The following is a 20,303-nucleotide window of genomic DNA, read 5'->3' on the forward strand; positions in this document are numbered from 1 at the left end:
TGGGCTGGTGGGGCTTGTGCAAATTCTCTAAAAATTACTTTGAAGTTGCATCTGGAGCTGAAGCGCAGGTTCTGAAGCCCATTCTACTCCCTAGGCTTCAGACTCAGAGCTCCAGCCCCAGATGCAACTTCAAAGTGCTGTCTATACAGCAATTTTTAGAGCACTAGTACAAGCCCTGCTAGCCAGTTTGTCATCCCAATCTGGGAGGCTTGATTCTGCCTGCTCCAAAATGCTGTGTAGACATATCCCATATACTTTATAGTTTCCTCAAAGGGAGCTAGAGTGAAGTTAACTAGACTCCTTTTCACTCTTGGGGTTCACAAGCCTGTGAATAGGTGTGAAACTGACCAGAATTTTGTTAATTTCATTTTGCTGCTTGTCCTAGATATGGTAGTGTTTTTTTTTTTTTTTTTTTTTTTTTTTTTGGCCAGTTGAGGTAGGTGGGGCTGTATGGAGTCACGTTTGGAAGTTTTTAAAAACAAAAGCTTAGAAACTGCAGAAATTGATAGTCTGGCTGCATGCCCTTTACTTGGCAAGATTTTGTTAGTCCTGCACTTATATAAGATATTAGGTGTCGCCATATATGGTAATAGAAAAAACTATGTATTTGAAAGAGCTGAGGTAGGCTTGCTGTGGGAACCGTAGCTGAATTTCCTGACTCTTGTGTCTGTAAATTCTCAGTTGTCATGTTGTATAATATAGCTTTTGCATATGTTTTAGGCTCTAGAACAGAGAGACTATAGAATCTAGAGAGTTTGTCTCCTGTAGATTCTGCTCTTCAGAGTGTAGGGTCTATTGGCATTTACTAATGGTGGGTGATGAATGGAAATAGCTAACTTTTGTGGGATTGAGAAGAAACGCACAGCTAATAGCTATTTCCACATAGCATGGATTAGAAAAATTGATTCTGAAAAATAAAAGGTCCTAGGTTCAAGCTCTTCCATCCAGGGATGTTCAGTATTTAAACAGCTTAAGTATAAGGCTAAAATAACACTGTTTCAATATATTTGATTAATGAAAAATAAGTCTGTTGTCACACAACTTAACACCAAATCAGTAACAGTTCTTTTCATTTTAACCTGCACTTGTGGTGAGGTTTAATGTTTATGCAACACTGAGATCATCCGATGAAAGATGCACAGTAATATTAGGATTATTTCCCTTCTTGTTTTATAAATTAATTACAAACCAAAGAGGATCAAGAACTGCTTGACTTGAAAGCTTCTAGCTGCTTTTGCTACTTTTGGTAAAATTGAAATGCAGGAAACTCAGCCATATTTTAAGCTGAGAAACTGTGAGCACTTTTGGAGTGTATAACAAGTAGCCTCAGAATAAAACATGAAATGAGAAATCAAGAATGCAAGTTAAGTTTTCTTCTCTTCTTTCCCAGCAAAATCAAGTAGGAAGCTTACATTTCTATATTTGGCGAACGATGTCATCCAGAACAGTAAAAGGAAGGGTCCTGAATTCACAAGGGAGTTTGAATCTGTTCTTGTGGATGCTTTTTCTCATGTTGCCAGGTAAGTTTGCACATTAATCCATTCCGCTTTCCTTCACCAATTTTTCTCTCCACAGCTTTTGTGTTAAATATTCCACAAGTCTAAATTCAAGTGCTTTTCAGTTCTAGGAATATGTATGCTCAGGAAGGTTAACTTGTCTTTATTAGAAGCTGAACTCAACTCCTTTCCTTTAAGAAATTGTCAGTTATGCCTTGCTCTTGAGAAACAGAAGTAAAGTTGTGGGAGGCTGGTTCTAGCTTTGGTTCTGTGCGGTGACAATTGGTTTGTGGGTTTTTGTGCGTAACTCCTATGCAGGTTAAATACTTTACACTTATCCATAAATCTCAAAGCTCTGTATGAAGTTGGAAATTATCTCTGGTCTAAAGATTTGTCCAAAGTCACATAATTTGTCACTAGGAGAGTGTCACATAATGAGTGACTCTTCCCCTTAGTGGGAGAGTTTGAAACCTGACTACTAGCTATCTGGTCAGTCCACTAGACCAGTTTTTCCTATAATGAGCTTTGAAATTACACAATTTCAAAGTGCTTTATTAATATGAACACACACACCATTCCTGCTTTTGTTTTCTGCAGCTGTGCTGCTAATCAGCTGCTATATTTGGTTTTTCTAAAAGATGTGCAGTTTGAAAATTATCTTCATATTTAAGCTAATAAATCTTTCTTGATCTCACTTAATTACCTGAAAAGTTATAGATAGGTCTGAAACATGTTACTAGCTAGAATATTCCCAATAGAAAACTTAATTTAAACTTCCTTCTTCTATACCATCTCTTCAGTGGGCTTAGGGTACAGTTCTTGTATGTCTTGCCTTTGTGTAGACATTTTAATATGTTACTAGGTGAGATCTGATTATAGAGTTAAATTATGTCTCAGAATCTATATATCCGGTAGTTCCAAATTGTGTGAGCTTTACTGGCTCCTATCAACTGTTATCAAATGATTGGCCTCCTCATTGGGCAGAAAGGGTGACTTGTATAATCCAGAGGAGGAGACAGGAGGTACAAAGGGGAGCAGCTGCATATTATTCCTGTCATAGGATGGCCTATAGCTAGTTAAGGATTGTTTTACTATTTAAAGACAAGCTTAGTCTCTGAACCAAACAGTTATAATGCACAGGGGAATTAAAGAGCATCTAATGACAGTGCGTTCTGGATAACTACATAACGTTTGGCGCTGTTTCTTGTCTTATTCCTTACAAGTCTTGCTCATTTGGTCGATGTTTAATAAGTAAATTCTCATTTGAATGCCTAATGACCCAAACAATTTCCTTTTTAATTAGGATGTCATTGACTGAAACAATCATTAGAAGTGAACATTTTAAACTATAAACCTGGTAACTTTGTAGGATTTTCGTAGTTCTTTCTATAACAGCAGAAAGATACAATTTTTTTTCCCTCCCTGCAAAAGTTCTTATGTCCTGTTGGTATCCAGGAAGTGGGCGGGCAGAAAAGACTGGAGGTACTTCTACACACTGGTGGGTTCCAGCTTAAGGGAAAAATGTTACTTAAATATTTTGCACACTGTACTCCAGACAGTACAAGAAAGCCTGTCCCCAAGTTTGCATCTTCATTTGATGGTTGCAGCTTCTAATTTGTACAGCGTTTTTTAAAAAGCATACTCATGTTTAACCAAAGTTTTAACTATTTTTTAATATTTGAACAGAGAGGCAGATGAGGGCTGCAAAAAGCCCTTGGAGCGATTGCTTAACATCTGGCAAGAAAGGAGTGTGTATGGCAGCGAGTTCATACAACAGCTGAAACTTTCTATGGAGGACACCAGTAGCCCTCCACCAAAAGGTAAAAGCATAGCTTAAAAAAAAAAAAAGCAGTAACACATACCCCATTGAAAAGTTAATGTGTCACTAACTGACATTAGAACTATGGTGGTAAACAGGCCAGTTCCTGGCATCATGCGCATAGAAGGTTAGGAGAATTGCTGTCAGAGCTGACACTGGAGTCACTATGGGTAAGTCCACTGCATTTTAAAACACAGGAGTCTTAAGACTTGGGCTGACACTCTGGTGCTAAAACAGCTGTGTAGATGTCTGAGCTTGACCTCTGAAGCTCACCCCTCCCCATAGGCTTTCAAGCCAGAGTGTGTAGAGCCATGCTCTGAGATTTGCTCCTCTGGGTTTCTGCTGGCCATTTAGGCATACCCCTAGACTAAATGTCTTGAAGAGATTTTGCATTTGTAGAGATGACAGATCTGGTTTGTTAGCCTGAGACCTCGTAGGCCTGCACCACATCATTTGACTCTACACATGCAAGTGGATACACTCTGGATCTATCCTGATAGACATGAGCGTAGATTTTGGGGATATAGGGAACAATATCCCTATGGTGACCATGGTTACTATCTCCAGGATGAGATTAGGACTCTTCCGCTCTCCTGTAGAAATAGGCAACTGCACTGATGGTCTAACCAAGGAGACAATGTAACTTGTTCGTTTCCAGAGCACTCTGACAGTTAAAATGGTTCTGCCTCCAGACACGAGTCTGGATGGGGGTTAGGTGGGTCATTACAATGGTCTGTTCTCCACACTTTGGCCCTCGGATGCCCTTCCTCATTCTGCATCATCCTTACAGATCACTGTGATTTAACAAAAAGCAAAGGAGTACTTCTGGCACCTTAGAGACTAACAAATTTATTTGAGCATAAGCTTTCGTGAGCTACAGCTCACTTCATCGGATGCATTCAGTGGAAAATACAGTGGGGAGATTTATATACATAGAGAACATGAAACAATGGGTGTTACCATACACACTGTAATGAGAGTGATCACTTAAGGTGAGCTATTACCAGCAGGAGAGCTGTGGGGAGGGAACCTTTTGTAGTGATAATCAAGGTGGGCCATTTCTAGCAGTTGACAAGAACTTCTGAGGAACGGTGGGGGGTGGGGAATAAATATGGGGAAATAGTTTTACTTTGTGTTATGACCCATCCACTCCCAGTCTCTATTCAAGCCTAAGTTAATTGTATCCAGTTTGCAAATTAATTCCAATTCAGCAGTCTCTCGTTGGAGTCTGTTTTTGAAGTTTTTTTGTTGAAGAATTGCCACTTTTAGGTCTCTAATCAAGTGACCAACAGTGACTTTTTGGCACATGGAAGTGGAAGGCTAGAAAATGACGTTGCAGTTGGTTTGGCTGGTTTCTTTTTAACTCGAGTTGGTAGCAACTGAAACTGGCATTTGTGTGATGGATTTTCAGTGGCTTCCTGACATAAATTGATTTCAGTCCAATTCCTGGTGGGCATCTATATCACAAAAACAACCATTATAGCTGTTAGTCGGGTCAAAGATTGAGTGGATCATAAAGTGTAAAACTGAGCCTTCTTGCTTATTTTCCTCGTGGCTTTTCAAACACAAGTATGATAGCAGTAACTGACTTTAGTAACTTCTGAAATTGCAAACTACCATGGAAACAGTAGGTTGGAAATCTAGTATAAATATCTTTAGGTTGGCAAAAGGTGGTTCTGTTAAAACAAAATTCTTGGCACTCCTGAGGATATTTGGGACTCTGATAATGAATATAATTTTTTTTTTTTGTCTAAGGCTGTGTGGTAACTCAAAGCAGAAAATTCTGCGGGGTTATGCCTGTGTACACCTTTGTGCAAAGCCACAGTGATTGATAAGATATGGTTGAATAGATGCAATTTGTTGAACAGGATGGCTCTGAATAAATTCCAACACATTCAGTATGCTTAGGAGCCTGCGATTCTTGCCCAAATGTGGTGACACCATAAAAGACTGAGTAGGGAAAGTATCAAAGCTTAACACTTATCCTGCGAAGCAGTGACTCTGAGAAAGATTTGGTGGTCATGGTGGATAATCGGGTGAACATGAGCTCCCAATGTGATGCTGTGGCTACAAGGGCTAATGCAATCCTTGGAGGCATAAACGGGAAGTTCGAGTAGGAGTAGAGAGGTTATATCACCTCTGTATTTGTCCCTGGTGCCACCATGGCTGTAATATGGTGTCCGCAATTTAACTTGGAAAGAGCTCAGAGAAGAGCCATGAGAATGATTAAAGGATTAGAAAACCTGCCTTATGATGTTAACTTCAGGGATCAATCTACTTAGTTTGATAAAGGAACGGTTAAGGGGTGACTTGATCATGGTCTGTAATGTGCCTACATAGGGAACAAATATTTAATGGGCTTTTCAGTCTCGCAGAAAAAGGTATAACGCAATCTAATGCTGAAAGTAGTTGACTCTCGCCAAATTCAGACTGGAAACAAGGCGTACATTTTTAACAGTGAGGGTAATTAACCATTAGAACAGTTTACTAAATGCTGTGGTTCATAGAATCATAGAATATCAGGGTTGGAAGGGACCTCAGGAGGTCATCTAGTCCAACCCCCTGCTCAAAGCAGGACCGATCCCTGACTAAATCATCCCAGCCAGGGCTTTGTCAAGCCTGACCTTAAAAACTTCTAGGGAAGGAGATTCCACCACCTCCCTAGGTAACGCATTCCAGTGTTTCACCACCCTCAGAGAGAAAAAGTTTTTCCTAATATCCAACCTAAATCTCCCCCACTGCAACTTGAGACCATTACTCCTCGTTCTGTCATCTGCTACCACTGAGAACAGTCTAGAGCCATCCTCTTTGGAACCCCCTTTCAGGTAGTTGAAAGCAACTATCAAATCCCCCCTCATTCTTCTCTTCCGTAGACTAAACATCCCCAGTTCCCTCAGCCTCTCCTCACAAGTCATGTGTTCCAGTCCCCTAATCATTTTTGTTGCCCTCCGCTGGACTCTTTCCAATTTTTCCACTACAAGGATGTGTGGGGCCCAAAACTGGACACAGAACTCCAGATGAGGCCTCACCAATGTCAAATAGAGTGGAACGATCACGTCCCTTGATCTGCTGGCAATGCCCCTACTTATACAGCCCAAAATGCCATTGGCCTTCTTGGCAACAAGGGCACACTGTTGACTCATATCCAACTTCTCGTCCACTGTAACCCCTAGGTCCTTCTCTGCAGAACTGCTGCCGAGCCATTCGGTCCCTAGTCTGTAGCAGTGCATGGGATTCTTCCGTCCTAAGTGCAGGACTCTGCACTTGTCCTTGTTGAACCTCATCAGATTTCTTTTGGCCCAATCCTCCAATTTGTCTAGGTCCCTCTGTATCCTATCTCTACCCTCCAGTGTATCTACCACTCCTCCCAGTTTAGTGTCATCTGCAAAGTTGCTGAGGGTGCAATCCACACCATTCTCCAGATTATTTATGAAGATATTGAACAAAACCGGCCCCAGGACTGACCCCTGGGGCACTCCACTTGATACCGGCTGCCAACTAGACATGGAGCCATTGATCACTACCCTTTGAGCCTGACAATCTGGCCAGCTTTCTCTCCACCTTATAGTGCATTCATCCAGCCCATACATCTTTAACTTGCTGGCAAGAATACTGTGGGTGGGAGACCGTGTCAAAAGCTTTGCTAAAGTCAAGGAACAACACGTCCACCGCTTTCCCTTCATCCACAGAGCCAGTTATCTTGTCATAGAAGGCAATTAGATTAGTGAGGCATGACTTGCCCTTGGTGAATCCATGCTGTCTGTTCCTGATCACTTTCCTCTCATGTAAGTGCTTCAGGATTGATTCCTTGAGGGCCTGCTCCCTGAATTTTCCAGGGACTGAGGTGAGGCTGACTGGCCTGTAGTTCCCAGGATCATCCTCCTTCCCTTTTTTAAAGATGGGCACTACATTAGCCTTTTTTCAGTCATCTGGGACCTCCCCCGATTGCCATGAGGTTTCAAAGATAATGGCCAATGGTTCTGCAATCACATCTGCCAACTCCTTTAGCACTCTCGGATGCAACGCATCCAGCCCCATGGACTTGTGCTCGTCCAGCTTTGCTAAATAGTCCCGAAACGCTTCTTTCTCCTCAGAGGGCTGGTCACCTTCTCCCCATTCTGTGCTGCCCAGTGCAGCAGTCTGGAGCTGACCTTGTTAGTGAAGACAGAGGCAAAGAAAGCATTGAGTACATCAGCTTTTTCCACATCCTCTGTCACTCGTTTGCCTCCCTCATTCAGTAAGGGGCCCACACTTTCCTTGACTTTCTTCTTGTTGCTAACATACCTGAAGAAACCCTTCTTGTTACTCCTAACATCTCTTGCTAGCTGCAACTCCAGGTGTGATTTGGCCTTCCTGATTTCACTCCTGCAAGCCCGAGCAATATTTTTATACTCCTCCCTGGTCATTTGTCCAATCTTCCACTTCTTGTAAGCTTCTTTTTTGTATTTAAGAGCAGCAGGGATTTCACTGTTAAGCCAAGCTGGTCGCCTGCCATATTTACTATTCTTTCTACACATCGGGATGGTTTGTCCCTGTAATCTCAATAAGGATTCTTTAAAATACAGCCAGCTCTCCTGGACTCCTTTCCCCCTCATGTTATTCTCCCAGGGGATCTTGCCCATCAGCTCTCTGAGGGAGTCAAAGTCTGCTTTTCTGAAGTCCAGGGTCTGTGTTCTGCTGCTCTCCTTTCTTCTTTGTGTTAGGATCCTGAACTCAACAATTTCATGGTTACTGCCTCCCAGGTTCCCATCCACTTTTGCTTCCCCTACTAATTCTTCCCGGTTTGTGAGCAGCAGGTCAAGAAGAGCTCTGCGCCTAGTTGGTTCCTCCAGTACTTGCACCAGGAAATTGTCCCCTACATTTTCCAAAAACTTCCTGGATTGCCTGTGCACTGCTGTATTGCTCTCCCAGCAGATATCAGGGTGATTGAAGTCTCCGATGAGAACCAGAGCCTGCGATCTAGTAACTTCTGCGAGTTGCCAGAAGAAAGCCTCGTCCACCTCATCTCCCTGGTCTGGTGGTCTATAGTAGACTCCCACCACGACATCACCCTTGTTGCTCACACTTCTAAACTTAATCCAGAGACTCTCAGGTTTTTCTGCAGTTTCATACTTGAGCTCTGAGCAGTCATACTGCTCTCTTACATACAGTGCAACTCCCCCACCTTTTCTGCCCTTCCTGTTCTTCCTGAACAGCTTATATCCATCCATGACAGTACTCCAGTCATGTGAGTTATCCCACCAAGTCTGTGTTATTCCAATCACATCATAATTCCTTGACTGTGCCAGGACTTCCAGTTCTTCGTGCATTTATATATAGGCACTTGAGGTAACCTGCTGATCGCCCCTCTCTCTCAGTATGAGGCAGGAGCCCTCCCCTCTCACGCGCTCCTGCTCGTGCCTCCTCCCGGTATCCCACTTCTCCGCTTACCTAAGGGCTTTGGTCTCCTTCCCCCAGTGAACCTAATTTAAAGCCCTTCTAACTAGGTTAGCCAGCCTGCTTGCGAAGATGCTCTTCCCTCTCTTTGTTAGGTGGAGCCCGTCTCTGCCTAGCACTCCTTCTTGGAACACCATCCCATGGTCAAAGAATCCAAAGCCTTCTCTCCAACACCACCTGCGTAGCCATTCGTTGACTTCCACGATTCGACGGTCTCTACCCAGGCCTTTTCCTTCCACGGGGAGGATGGACGAGAACACCACTTGCATCTCAAACTCCTTTATCCTTCTTCCCAGAGCCACATAGTCCGCAGCAGTCCGCTCAAGGTCATTCTTGGCAGTATCATTGGTGCCCACATGAAGAAGCAGGAAGGGGTAGCGATCTGAGGGCTTGATGAGTCTCGGCAGTCTCTCTGTCAAATCGCGAATCTTAGCTCCTGGCAAGCAGCAGACTTCTCGGTTTTCCCGGTCGGGGTGGCAGATTCTCCATCACTGGCAATTTTAAAATCAAGATTAGATTCTTTTTTTATATTTAAGATCTGCTCTCGGAATTATTTTGGGGAAGTTCTCTGGCCAGCGTTACACAGGAGGTCAGACTAGATGATCACAATGGTACTTTCTGGCCTTGGAATCTATAAGGAGACAATCCCATGAGGGGAGGAAGAGAAATCTTGCAGCAGATTTGTTATTTAGCTTTCACTTCTTATGAGTTATAAGCTGTTTCCACACTGGAAGCCTTTCAGTTTCCTCAAGGAAATATGTGGCATATTTCTCTCACATACATGCAAACATACGTGGACATCTATATTTTGTTTCTATGTCTTTCAAACCTAAATGTATCCAGTAAGATATTCTTGTAGCTAGTTTCTAATTAATCTCCTATTTGTTAGTAGTAGACTTTGAATAGCCCATTCCTTTAGCAAGAAATGAATTTTATATATCCTACCTAGTTTCAGCTAACTTCTTTTTTAAGTACAGAAAAAAGAAAACTAGGTCCGGGCAGACTTTAGTTGTAAAATTCTTTGTCTAACTATTAAACATACCAGCGTTATAGGTTATTTCCATGTGACTGGTTTGCAAGTGAACTAGGGGAGAAGTGCCTGAGCGAGCTCTGTCACAATTAGAGGCTGAGCAAAACATTTTTGGACAAGTTTATTTGTGGGGAAAATGCCGTTTCAGGTCAGTCATTGTTACTGTTACAACTCCTAGTCGTGATGGCAGTGGATAGTCCTTGGGCTAAGGCAGGGGTCTCAAACCCAATTTACCAAAGTGCCAGAGCCAGTCCTCAAATCCTCCCAGCGGGCCGATGATGTCACTGAAGATGGTCTTCAGAAAAGAAAACGTTTATATTGTATTTTTATTTTGAATTTCTTAGAAATAATAATTGTCATACAACTTTACACAATTCTTCGCCTGCCAGAGAGTTTATAATGTTTGCCAGATACCTGGCAACACTTCAGTTCTGTCCATTTGTTGATGTTTGGCCTCAGTGACTGAGCAGTTGAAACCTTCGGGATTGCAGTAAGGTGTGCATCAGGCAGCTGTGTTCAGTATTTTGACTGGTTTATATTCCATTGTGGGGAAAAAAGTGATGCTGTCTCCATGTCTGACTCTGCCAGGCAACTAATGATGGTATCTCTGTCCCTCTCCCCCAGCCAATAGGAGCTGCGGGGGGGGGGGAGGGGAAAGGGTTGGCGCCTGCAGGAGACATTGCCAGCCCCGTGGCTGCATATGTCTCTCCTCCCACAGGCCACAGTGGAGAGGTTCTTGGGCCACAGATGGCCCACGGGCTGGGACTTTGAGACCCCTGGGCTAAGGAAAGAGTGAGTGATTCTACAGCCTGGTAGTTAGCCTTTGCCTAGAATGCAGGCAACCCAAGTTCAGCCCCTGCGTCAGTGGCTATTTGTAAAAGTGGAACCACTTCAAGGGGAGAGATTGAGAAAACCCCATTTCAGAATATCCCAGTATCTAGGCACTCTCTTTCCATGTGGGAGACAAATCCTCTCTGCATATCAGAGAGAGAGAGAGGAATTGAACCTCGGTCTCCCACATCTCGGATGAGAACCATAACTCCACTGGGTTAGGGTTAAGGGAATCTTCTCCTCCTCTAGCCACTTTGTAAATCCTTCCCTTTCCATTTGTGAAGCACAATTTTAAAAAAATGAATAGAATACCATTTATTGAAATATTTTTGGATGTTTAAATTTTCAAATATATTGATTTTAATTACAACACAGAATACAAAGTGTACAGTGCTCACTTTATATTTTTGATTACAAGTATTTGCACTGTAAAAAACCAAATAAATAGTATTTTACAATTCACCTAATACAAGTACTGTAGTGCAATCTCTTTATCATGAAAGTCGAACTTACAAATATAGAATTATGTACAAAAAACTGCACTCAAAAACAAAACAATGTAAAATTGTAAAACAGTCCTACTTCTTGTTCAGCCAATCACTCAGACAAACAAGTTTGTTTACATTTACAGGTGATAATGCTGCCCTCTTCTTTTCAATGCCACCAGAAAGAGAGAACAGGCATTTACATGGCACTGTTGTAACTGGCATCGCAAGATATTTATGTGCCAGATAGGCTAAAGATTCATATGTCCCTTCATGCTTCAACTACCAGTCCAGGGGATATGCGTCCATGCTGATGGCGGGTTTTGTTCATTAACAATCCAAAGCAGTGCAGACCGATGCATAATCATTTTAATTATCTGAGTCAGATGCCACCAGCAGAAGGTTGATTTTCTTTTAGCATACTTCGGGTTCTGTATTTTCCACATTGGAGTGTTGCTCTTTTAAGACTTGTGAAAGCATGCTCCACACCTTGTCCCTCTCAGATTTTGGAAGGCACTTCAGATTCTTAAACCTTGGGTCGAGTGCTTAGTTTTTTTTAAAAAAGGAGTACTTGTGGCACCTTAAAGACTAACAAATTTATTTGAGAATGCATCCGATGAAGTGAGCTGTAGCTCACGAAAGCTTATGCTCAAATAAATTTGTTAGTCTCTAAGGTGCCACAAGTACTTCTTTTCTTTTTGCGAATACAGACTAACATGGCTGCTACTCTGAAACCTGTAGTTATCTTTAGAAATCTCACACTGGTACTTTCTTTGCGTTTTTTTGAAATCTGCAGTGAAAGTGTTCTTAAAATGAACAACATGTGCTGGGTCATTATCCGAGACTGCTATAACATGAAATTTATGGCAGAATGCATGTAAAACAGCAGGGGACATACAATTCTCCCCTAAGAGTTCAGTCACAAATTTAGTTAAGGTTTCAGAGTAGCAGCCATGTCAGTCTGTATCCGCCAAAAGAAAAGGAGTACTTGTGGCACCTTAGAGACTAACAGATTTATTTGAGAACAAGCTTTCGTGAGTACAACTCACTTTAGTTAATGCATTTTTTTAATGTGCGTCATGAGCATGGAAGCATGTCCTCTGAAATGGTGGCCGAAGCATGAAGGGGCATAGGAATGTTTAGCGTATCTGGCACATAAATATCTTGCAATGCCAGCTACAAAAGTGCCATGCAAATGCTTGTTCTCACTTTCTGGTGACATTGTAAACAAGAAGAGGGCAGCATTATTGCCTGTAAATGTAAACAAACTTGTTTCTCTTAGCGATTGGCTGAACAAGAAGTAGGACTGAGTGGATTTGTAGTCTCTAAAATTTTACATTGTTTTGTTTTTGAGTGCAGTTATGTAACCACAACAAAATACATTCGTAAGTTGCACTTTCACGGCAAAGAGATTGCAGTACAATACTTGAATGAGGTGAATTGAAAAATACTATTATTTTAGTGCCATATTTGTAGTAATATGCGTTTTGATTTCAATCACAACACACACAATATATATGAAAATGTATAAAAATATCCAAAATATTTAATTTCAATTGGTATTGTTGAACCGTGTGATTAAAACTGCAATTAATCACAATTAATTTTTTTGAGTTAATCGCATGAGTTAACTGCGATTAATTGACAGCCCTATTGAAGATGTAAGCAAAATCTTTCTGATCAAAATGTTCTGACTTGAAATTTATTCAACTTTTTGATTTTTTTTTGTTGAAAAATGTCAAGAACCATTCTTTTTGGTTTGACCCCAAACAATTTATTTTAATTGCCAACAAACTGAAAAATCTGTTATTAACCCACCAGCTGCCTGGGGCATAACTTAACAAGGAACTGACCTGTTGAGCTCAGTAGCAGAGGATGGATCTAGTGTAGGATTGGAATGTGAGGGGCAAGACCAGTGCTGAAGCTGAGGGAGCAGAGAAAGAGAAGAGCACCAGCAAAGAGAGAAAAGCAGGGAGGGATGGCTCCAGCAGTAACTAATGAGGCAGCCAGGTGACAGAGGAGAAGGAGGTAGTTTGGATCAGAGCAGCATTGCTCATGTCCATCCTGGATACGCTACCAGCTGATGTCCGTGTAAACGGAAATGGATAATCTTCCCCCATCCCAGAAACCAAAGAAAGGGTTAGGTATTGGAAGATGCACTGGAGCTTATGGCCATAATCTGTAATATTTTGGGAGGGTTCTCATATTTAGTCATGCCCCCAGCCTCTGATTTTTCTGATGTTCTCCTTCTGTCCAGTCCCAAAAGATGTCTTTTAGTTCAGATGTGTAATTTGATGGTAAAACAAACAGACCTCAATCTTTTTCCGGAAATGAATTTCTCAAACTGAGTTTCCTTGGACATGGCCCAAGTTGCTAAATTGCTGTAATTAATAAGCTAAAGCCTACTGAACATTCACTTGTCCTACACAGGTGGCAAGCTGTGTATTTAATATTTTTATTTTCTTGTTCTCGGGTTCTTTTATAAATAAGCAAGGTTTAAAACACCAGGTGGGTCTTTGAGCATTTGTCCACACAGATCCCATTGTAGGATGTGTGCTCCCATGCATGCAAGCCCAGAGTCTTTTAGCCAGCAGTGTCCTTTGGGGCTGTGCGTGTGCCCTGCACACCCTGGCACCCCAGAATAAGGGTATAAAGGGCGAAGCAGCCCCCACCATTTCCTGCCACCCATAGTAGCTAGTCAGAGTCTCTGTGTCCTCTTACTTTTGGATAGGATTAGGATTTTATAGTTGGTTAGTCTTGTTAAGTTTAATTAAAGTACATTGGATTTTTAAAAAATACTTTTTCCTTGTTTCTTCTGAGTCTCATCTTGGTATCGAGGAGTAGGTGTGGTGGCTGAGAATAGGTCTCCTGGCTTTTAAAATCTCCCTGCCTGTGAGACAGCTATGCCTATGAAATGTTTCTTGTTTTGGGGCATTTCCTACCTTAAGCGCTCTATTTGTAACTTTTTTTGAAGTGCATTCAGAAGGCTCATGATGTCTCCTTGAAGCTGTTTCTGATGGAAAAGGGAATGAGAAGTCTCTCTGACTCCGAGGATCCTCCTCAGAAGCAGTCTGCTCCTGCCTCAAAGCTGGGTTCAGCTAATGCTCTGGCTACAAGAGATGCTACTTGGGGTGCCAAGAGGTCTAAAAGGTGTCATGCTTCCTTGAAACACTCTGAGCCTTTTCATCAGTCCTCTTCAGCTCAGTCAGTGGCTGCTACTGCCCAAGGTAGAAGGGACAAAAATATCTCTGGATGGGCCTTGGCACCAATGGCTGTCCCTAGTCCTGGCCCAGAGGAAGGCTCAATTTCATCATGCCTCCAACTTATCCAAGCATGCTCCTTTGAAGTTGCAGCTGTACTTCGAGTTTTCAAAGACTGTGAGATCCCATTTTTCAGCTCCTATACCACGTCCTCTGTCTTCGGTGACTGACTGCTTTCTTGCTACTGTTGGCATTGATCCTCTCCTTTAGCTGGGAACTATAGAGAAGATGCCTCCAGAGTTCTGCAGCAGGGAGTTCTATTCCCACTACTTCCTCACCCCAAAGAAAAGAGAAGGATGGATGGTGTCCAGTTTTAGATCACAGGTGTCTCAGCAAATTCATGTCAAGTTTCAGATCACCCTTTCTTAACGTCTCTCCCCCCGCCCCCCCCCCCTTACAGCCCATGAATTGTTTTGCAACTCTACTGGCAGGACACCTGTGCATGAATCTATCCTGCTCACCAAAAGTATGTGTTTCGTGGTCAGTGGACTCCACTACCAGTTCAGAGTCCTACTGTTTAGCCCTTCAACAGCTCTGAGGGTGTTTACCAAATACCTGGCTCTGGGAGCAGCTCAGCCAGGCAGAGAAGTCCTCCATATATATTTCTATCTTGATTGGCTGATTTGAGGCCCCTCATTGCAGCAGATCAGCAAGGATGTTCTCACAGTTCTACAGCCATTTTCCAGACTGGGCCTCAGGGTCAATTGAGAAAAGTCTCCTCTCTCCCCATTCATCCATAGAATTTATAGGGGCTGTTCTCCACTTCCACTTAGCAGGAGCATACCTTCAGAGATTTTTTTTCCATAATGAATCGCATCAGTTCATGTATTCAGTCTCATCCAGGAACCACGCTGACCGTCTGACTCAATTGTCTAGGTTATATGGTAGTTTATACTTATGTGACTCTCTCATGGTTGTCTTTGGCCTCCTTTGGGGTTGGTTAAGGATGTTCATCCACCAGCCAAACATGGTCTGAACGTCCCTCTAGAAGTTCATCTGTAATACTGTCATACCTACTTTAGTGGACAGACCCTCAAAACATCCATCTGGGTACTCTGTTTCATTCACTATCTCCTTCAAAGACTCTGAAAAATGCATCCAATCAAGCGGTGCACATTTGGACACATTGGACTCTCTCCAGATACATTGGAGTGCACATTTGGAGACTCTCCAGATACAGGGCTCATATAATTGGACAGTCTCAATTATACATAAATGTATTAGAGCTCATGGCCTTTCAGCTGGCTTGCAAGGTGTTCCTGCTTCTCCTTCAAGGTACTGCTGCTCCAATCCGGATGGATTATATCCTGGCTATGAATTATATAAACAGACGGGGGAGAAAGATTATCCCCCTTACGTCAGGAAGCAACACATCCGTGGGATTGGTGCATTCTGCATCAGAGTAATCTAATAGCCCTGTGGAAGATCAGCTAAGCAGAAGAGTTCCTTCACTCATAAATGGGAGTTAAAAGACTGTTCTAGAGAAAATATTCCTAAGGTGGGGAGTTGCTCAATAGACCTGTTTGCTACCAACATGAACATGAAATGTCCAGTGTTCTGCTGATGAGGAGACATAAGACCAGGGTCTGTGGCAGATGTATTTCTGGTTCAGTGGGAAAATAACTTGCTTATGTCATAGTCTTCCCATTCTTCTAATTCTCAGTCCTCAGAAGGACATGCCAGTTCGAGTATTCTGATCTGATACATCTGTCAATCAGGCCATCTCTTCAACTTCCCCAAACTCCTCCATGTTTATCAGAACCAAGGCCTGGTGCTGCACCCATGCATTTGACAGCATGGAGGCTACCTGGTCAAATTTCAGTGGACAGAAGCTGCTTAGCAGCTGTATGGGAGGTTTTGATCCATAGCAGAAGGGCCTGTGTTAGAAAGACATGCCAAGTTAAGGGGAAACATTTCTCACTGCTGTCCCATTCAGAGACCTCTTCAGCCTGTGGAATCTTCTATTCCATCTATCTTGAACTAATGTTTCAAATACATGATTGCTTAGTTCTAATAGAGTTCATCTGGCTAATATATTCCTCTGTCACTCAACTGAGAGTTATTCAATTTCCTCCCCCCACCTAATGGTATCTGGAGGTTTTATTTTTTTATTTTTATTTTAAAGGTCCTAATTCATACATTTCCATCAGTGAGGCATAATTACCTGTCAGGAGCACCACATTCAAGCCCCAATCATAGATGTACCCACCCTTTGAACCCAGGTTGTAATATTTACTATGTTCCCTTTCTGTTAAAATGGCATCAGCTTGGCTCAGAAGGTGAGTGAAATTTCAGACTATGATGTCGAGTCCTCCATTAGTTTGTTTTCATAAAGACAGTTAAGCCATATCCAACATTTTTATGGAAAGTGGTTTTGGATTTTCATATAAATCAATTTACACATTTTCCGTAAACCACATGATTCTTCTGCTGAGGTTAAACTCCACAAACTAGACCACCTTAGGGCTATTCTCTTTATCTTTCCAGTACAAAGCCATTTCATAAAGCATCCAGGCTCTTTTTGCTTTTGTGATAAGTCTCAAGGGCAGGCTGTTTCTCTTAAAGATCTCTAAATGGGTTACAGACTGCATAAGATTTTCCTACTCCATTAGATAAACTTCTTCTTCCTTCTTGAGTCAGGGCACACTCTGCTAGGCTCCGTCAACCTCCATAGTTGCTTTAGGTGGCGCGCGCGCACACACACACCCCCCATTTGAGACTTGTAAGGCAACTATATGGAGTTCGGTACATATGTTTATCTATTACTACTCCATTGTGACAGCTTCTAGCTCAGATTCACGGTTTGGAAGGGCTCTCCTACTGTCATTATTTAGATCCCCTCAAGGTGGGCAGTAGAAGTGCTGACTGCTAGTCACTCATCTACAATGGAGTCTGGATAGACAAATGCTTGAAAAAAGAGGTTACTTAACTTTCAGTAACTGGAATTCTCGGAGATGGTTTTGTCCACACATCTTGTGACTTGCCTCTCTTGCCTGGATATTCTGTATTAGTGAAGAAATTAAGTGGTGGTTGGTTGGGGTGCTTTGTCCTTTATAGGGTGCATAAGAGCACACAGGTGAATGCACAGCCCCAAGGGACACTGCTGTCCAGAATATTCCAGGCTTGTGCGTACATCTGCTTTTGTTCATAGATCTCACTACAGTCTCAAAGAACTTCAGTTACTGTAAGTGATCATTCTTTTGCCCTTATGCTACTGATCATTCTGAAAGTGATACATAGATTAGCCCTCTGTAAAGAACATTAAATTGTAGATTGACCCTCTGTAGAGATCATGAAAGCATCTGGTATAACTTTTGAAAATGTAGATAGTTAAGATTCTGTGAATGCACAAATGGCATCAGGCTTGAATGGCTTGTATTGAGACTGTCTGTGTCTACAGTTACAGAGGAGAAAAAGTCCTTGAAGCGGACGTTTCAGCAGATACAAGAGGAAGAAGATGAGGATTACCCTGGGAGCTACTCGCCCCAGGACCCCAGCACTGGGCCATTACTGGTATGTTTGGAGGGCTAAGGATCTGTGAAATTGTGAAAGGTGACCTCTTATAAAGACACAGCCACAAGGTGGAGCCATTAACAAGTAAAATGTAATTAATGGAGAAATACAATTTACGCTTGGGAAGCCAATGTGTAGCAGAACAGTTTTATTAAACCCCTGGGTTGTCTGTTTTGTAGTGGGCAAGAGGAAGGGATCATAGATGCATTCTGGTGTGAATGCCATTCCAAAAGTTATCCTTAACAATAAAAACCTGGGTAGGTGTGACTTAATCTAGACTTAATCTAGATCTAGACTTAATCTTAATAAAGGCCCTTGCACTACTGCCAGTGTGTCTTGTTTTTTGTTTCCTTTTTTTTAAAGGAAAAAAAAGAAGATATATGTAAAAAGCTTTTTATATATTGACTCATGAACTCTCAAATCCAGTGTACGAACATTGACTCAAGAAATTTCATTTGGGTTTCAGGTAGAGTACAGCCTGACAAAGAAACCAACAGCAAGTTCTATATACCCTGTAGCTGCAAAAGATCAGCATTAAATAGATTTATATGGAGTTGGAAACTAAAGTCAGTTGAGAAGATTTGAACCTTTGTTTGAGACTGGCTGGAGTGTAGCGTTAATGACACGGAGATAACAGAAATGAAATAGACACTATAATCAAAACTCTTCTCTTTAAGGCTACAATTCGCCTTTTGTTAAATCTGTGGCTATTTGAAGGAAGGTGAAGAGTTAAACAGTCCGCCAGATGGGTGGCGTAAATACTACCAAATTACATGAGCCGAGGAAATGAGAGCTTTTACTGCAGATCGCTTACAGCTTTTGGCTTGTTTTAACACACGTTTAATTTGTCACTTATTGGAAATCATTATGTAGCTTACAAGGAAGTATGTATGTCAAGCAGACAGTGAACATCTTCTGGTTCTTCAAACCAGCATAAACGTTGAAAGGGTGTGTATTAAGAAATTTGTGTATTTTTATAACGAAAGTTTTGAATGTGTACCTAAAAAATTAATTACTGAAAGTGGAGGATAAAAATCAGCACTACAAAATTAGCCTAGCTAATGCCAGCAAAATCATCAAATCCTTGAATGCTTTTTAAAACAAAATAAAACTGAATATTTGAGGTTTTCCTGCTTAACGTCTCGCTCCTATTAATGCTATCACTCAGATTCTCCTTTTGACTAGGTTAGTAAAAGCAACGTGGGTATGGTCAGTTGCACTGGTGGGTCTTTCTCAGTAGCCATTCCACTTGCTGATTGTTAACATCAGAATGGCCATACTGGGTCAGACCAAAGGTCAGTCTGGCCGCAGTCGGCAGACAGGATACTGGGCTAATGCCAGGTGCCCCAGAGGGAATGAACAGAACAGGGAATCAAGTGATCCATCCCCTGTTGCCCATTCCTAGCTTCTGGTAAACAGAGGCTAGGGACATTATCCCTGTCATCCTGGCTAATAGCCATTGATGGACCTATCCTCCAGGAATTTATCTAATTCTTTTGGCCTTCACAATATCCTCTGGCAAGGAGTTCCACAGGTTGACTGTGTTGTGTAAAGAAATACTTTCTTGTTTGTTTTAAACCTGCTGCCTATTAATTTCATTTGGTGGCCCCTAGTTCTTGTGTATGAGAAGGAGTAAATAACTCTTCCTTATTTACTTTCTCCGCCCCAGTCATGATTTTGTAGACCTCTATCATATCCTTCCTGAGTCATCTCTTTACCAAGCTGAAAAGTCCTAGGCTTATTCATCTCTCCTCACACAGAAGCTGTTCCATACGCCTAATAATTTTAGGATGATTTCTGAACCTTTTCCAAGTCCAATATATCTTTTTTGAGATGGGGCGACCACATCAGCACACAGTATTCAAGATGTGGGTGTACCATAGATTTATATAGAGGTAATATGATATTTTCTGTCTTATCTGTCCCTTTCTTCATGATTCCCAACATTGTTAGCTATTTTGACTGCTGCTGCACATTGAGTGGATGTTTTCAGAGAACTGTCCCCAGTGACTGTAAGATCTTTGAGTGGTAACAGCTAATTTAGACCCCATCATTTAATATGTATAGTTTGGATGATGTTTTCCAATGTGCATTACTTTGCATTTATCAATGTTGAATTTCAGACCATTCTGTTGCCCAGTCACTCACTTTTATTGCAAAGAACTAAATTAAACTGGCAGAACAGGATTCATGGAGTACAATATCAGTCAATTATATTGCAATTATATTCCCAAAGAATCAGTTGAGCTAGTGAAGGAATGGCAATGGCTTTAAAGTCTGCTTTAAAAGGGATGCTCTTTAGCTGGGGCCAAGTTAGTATGTGGTGCTTAACTAGGTGTTATTAAATAAACTAGACTTTTTATAAAATGTGCCCTCTCCACATTATCCCAAGGTGCATGCACGCTGTTGGATAAATTTGCATGTAAATTTGCC

General features: G+C 41.9%; 1 protein-coding gene across 4 annotated transcripts in view; it reads left to right on the plus strand.

The window, feature by feature from the left end:
- The window catches only part of RPRD1B (regulation of nuclear pre-mRNA domain containing 1B), a 47,048-nt gene that overhangs the window by 1,891 nt on the left and 24,854 nt on the right, over nucleotides 1-20,303 (plus strand). For all 4 annotated transcript variants that reach the window (XM_073309961.2, XM_073309962.2, XM_073309963.2 and 1 more), the window contains exons 2-4: nucleotides 1,391-1,520; nucleotides 3,183-3,316; nucleotides 17,758-17,870. In XM_073309961.2, coding sequence (XP_073166062.1) covers nucleotides 1,391-1,520; nucleotides 3,183-3,316; nucleotides 17,758-17,870 — 377 coding nt within the window. The remainder of the gene's footprint in view (nucleotides 1-1,390; nucleotides 1,521-3,182; nucleotides 3,317-17,757; nucleotides 17,871-20,303) is intronic.

The sequence above is a fragment of the Lepidochelys kempii genome, chromosome 13 (assembly GCF_965140285.1).
Source record: "Lepidochelys kempii isolate rLepKem1 chromosome 13, rLepKem1.hap1, whole genome shotgun sequence".
NCBI lineage: Eukaryota > Metazoa > Chordata > Testudines > Cheloniidae > Lepidochelys > Lepidochelys kempii.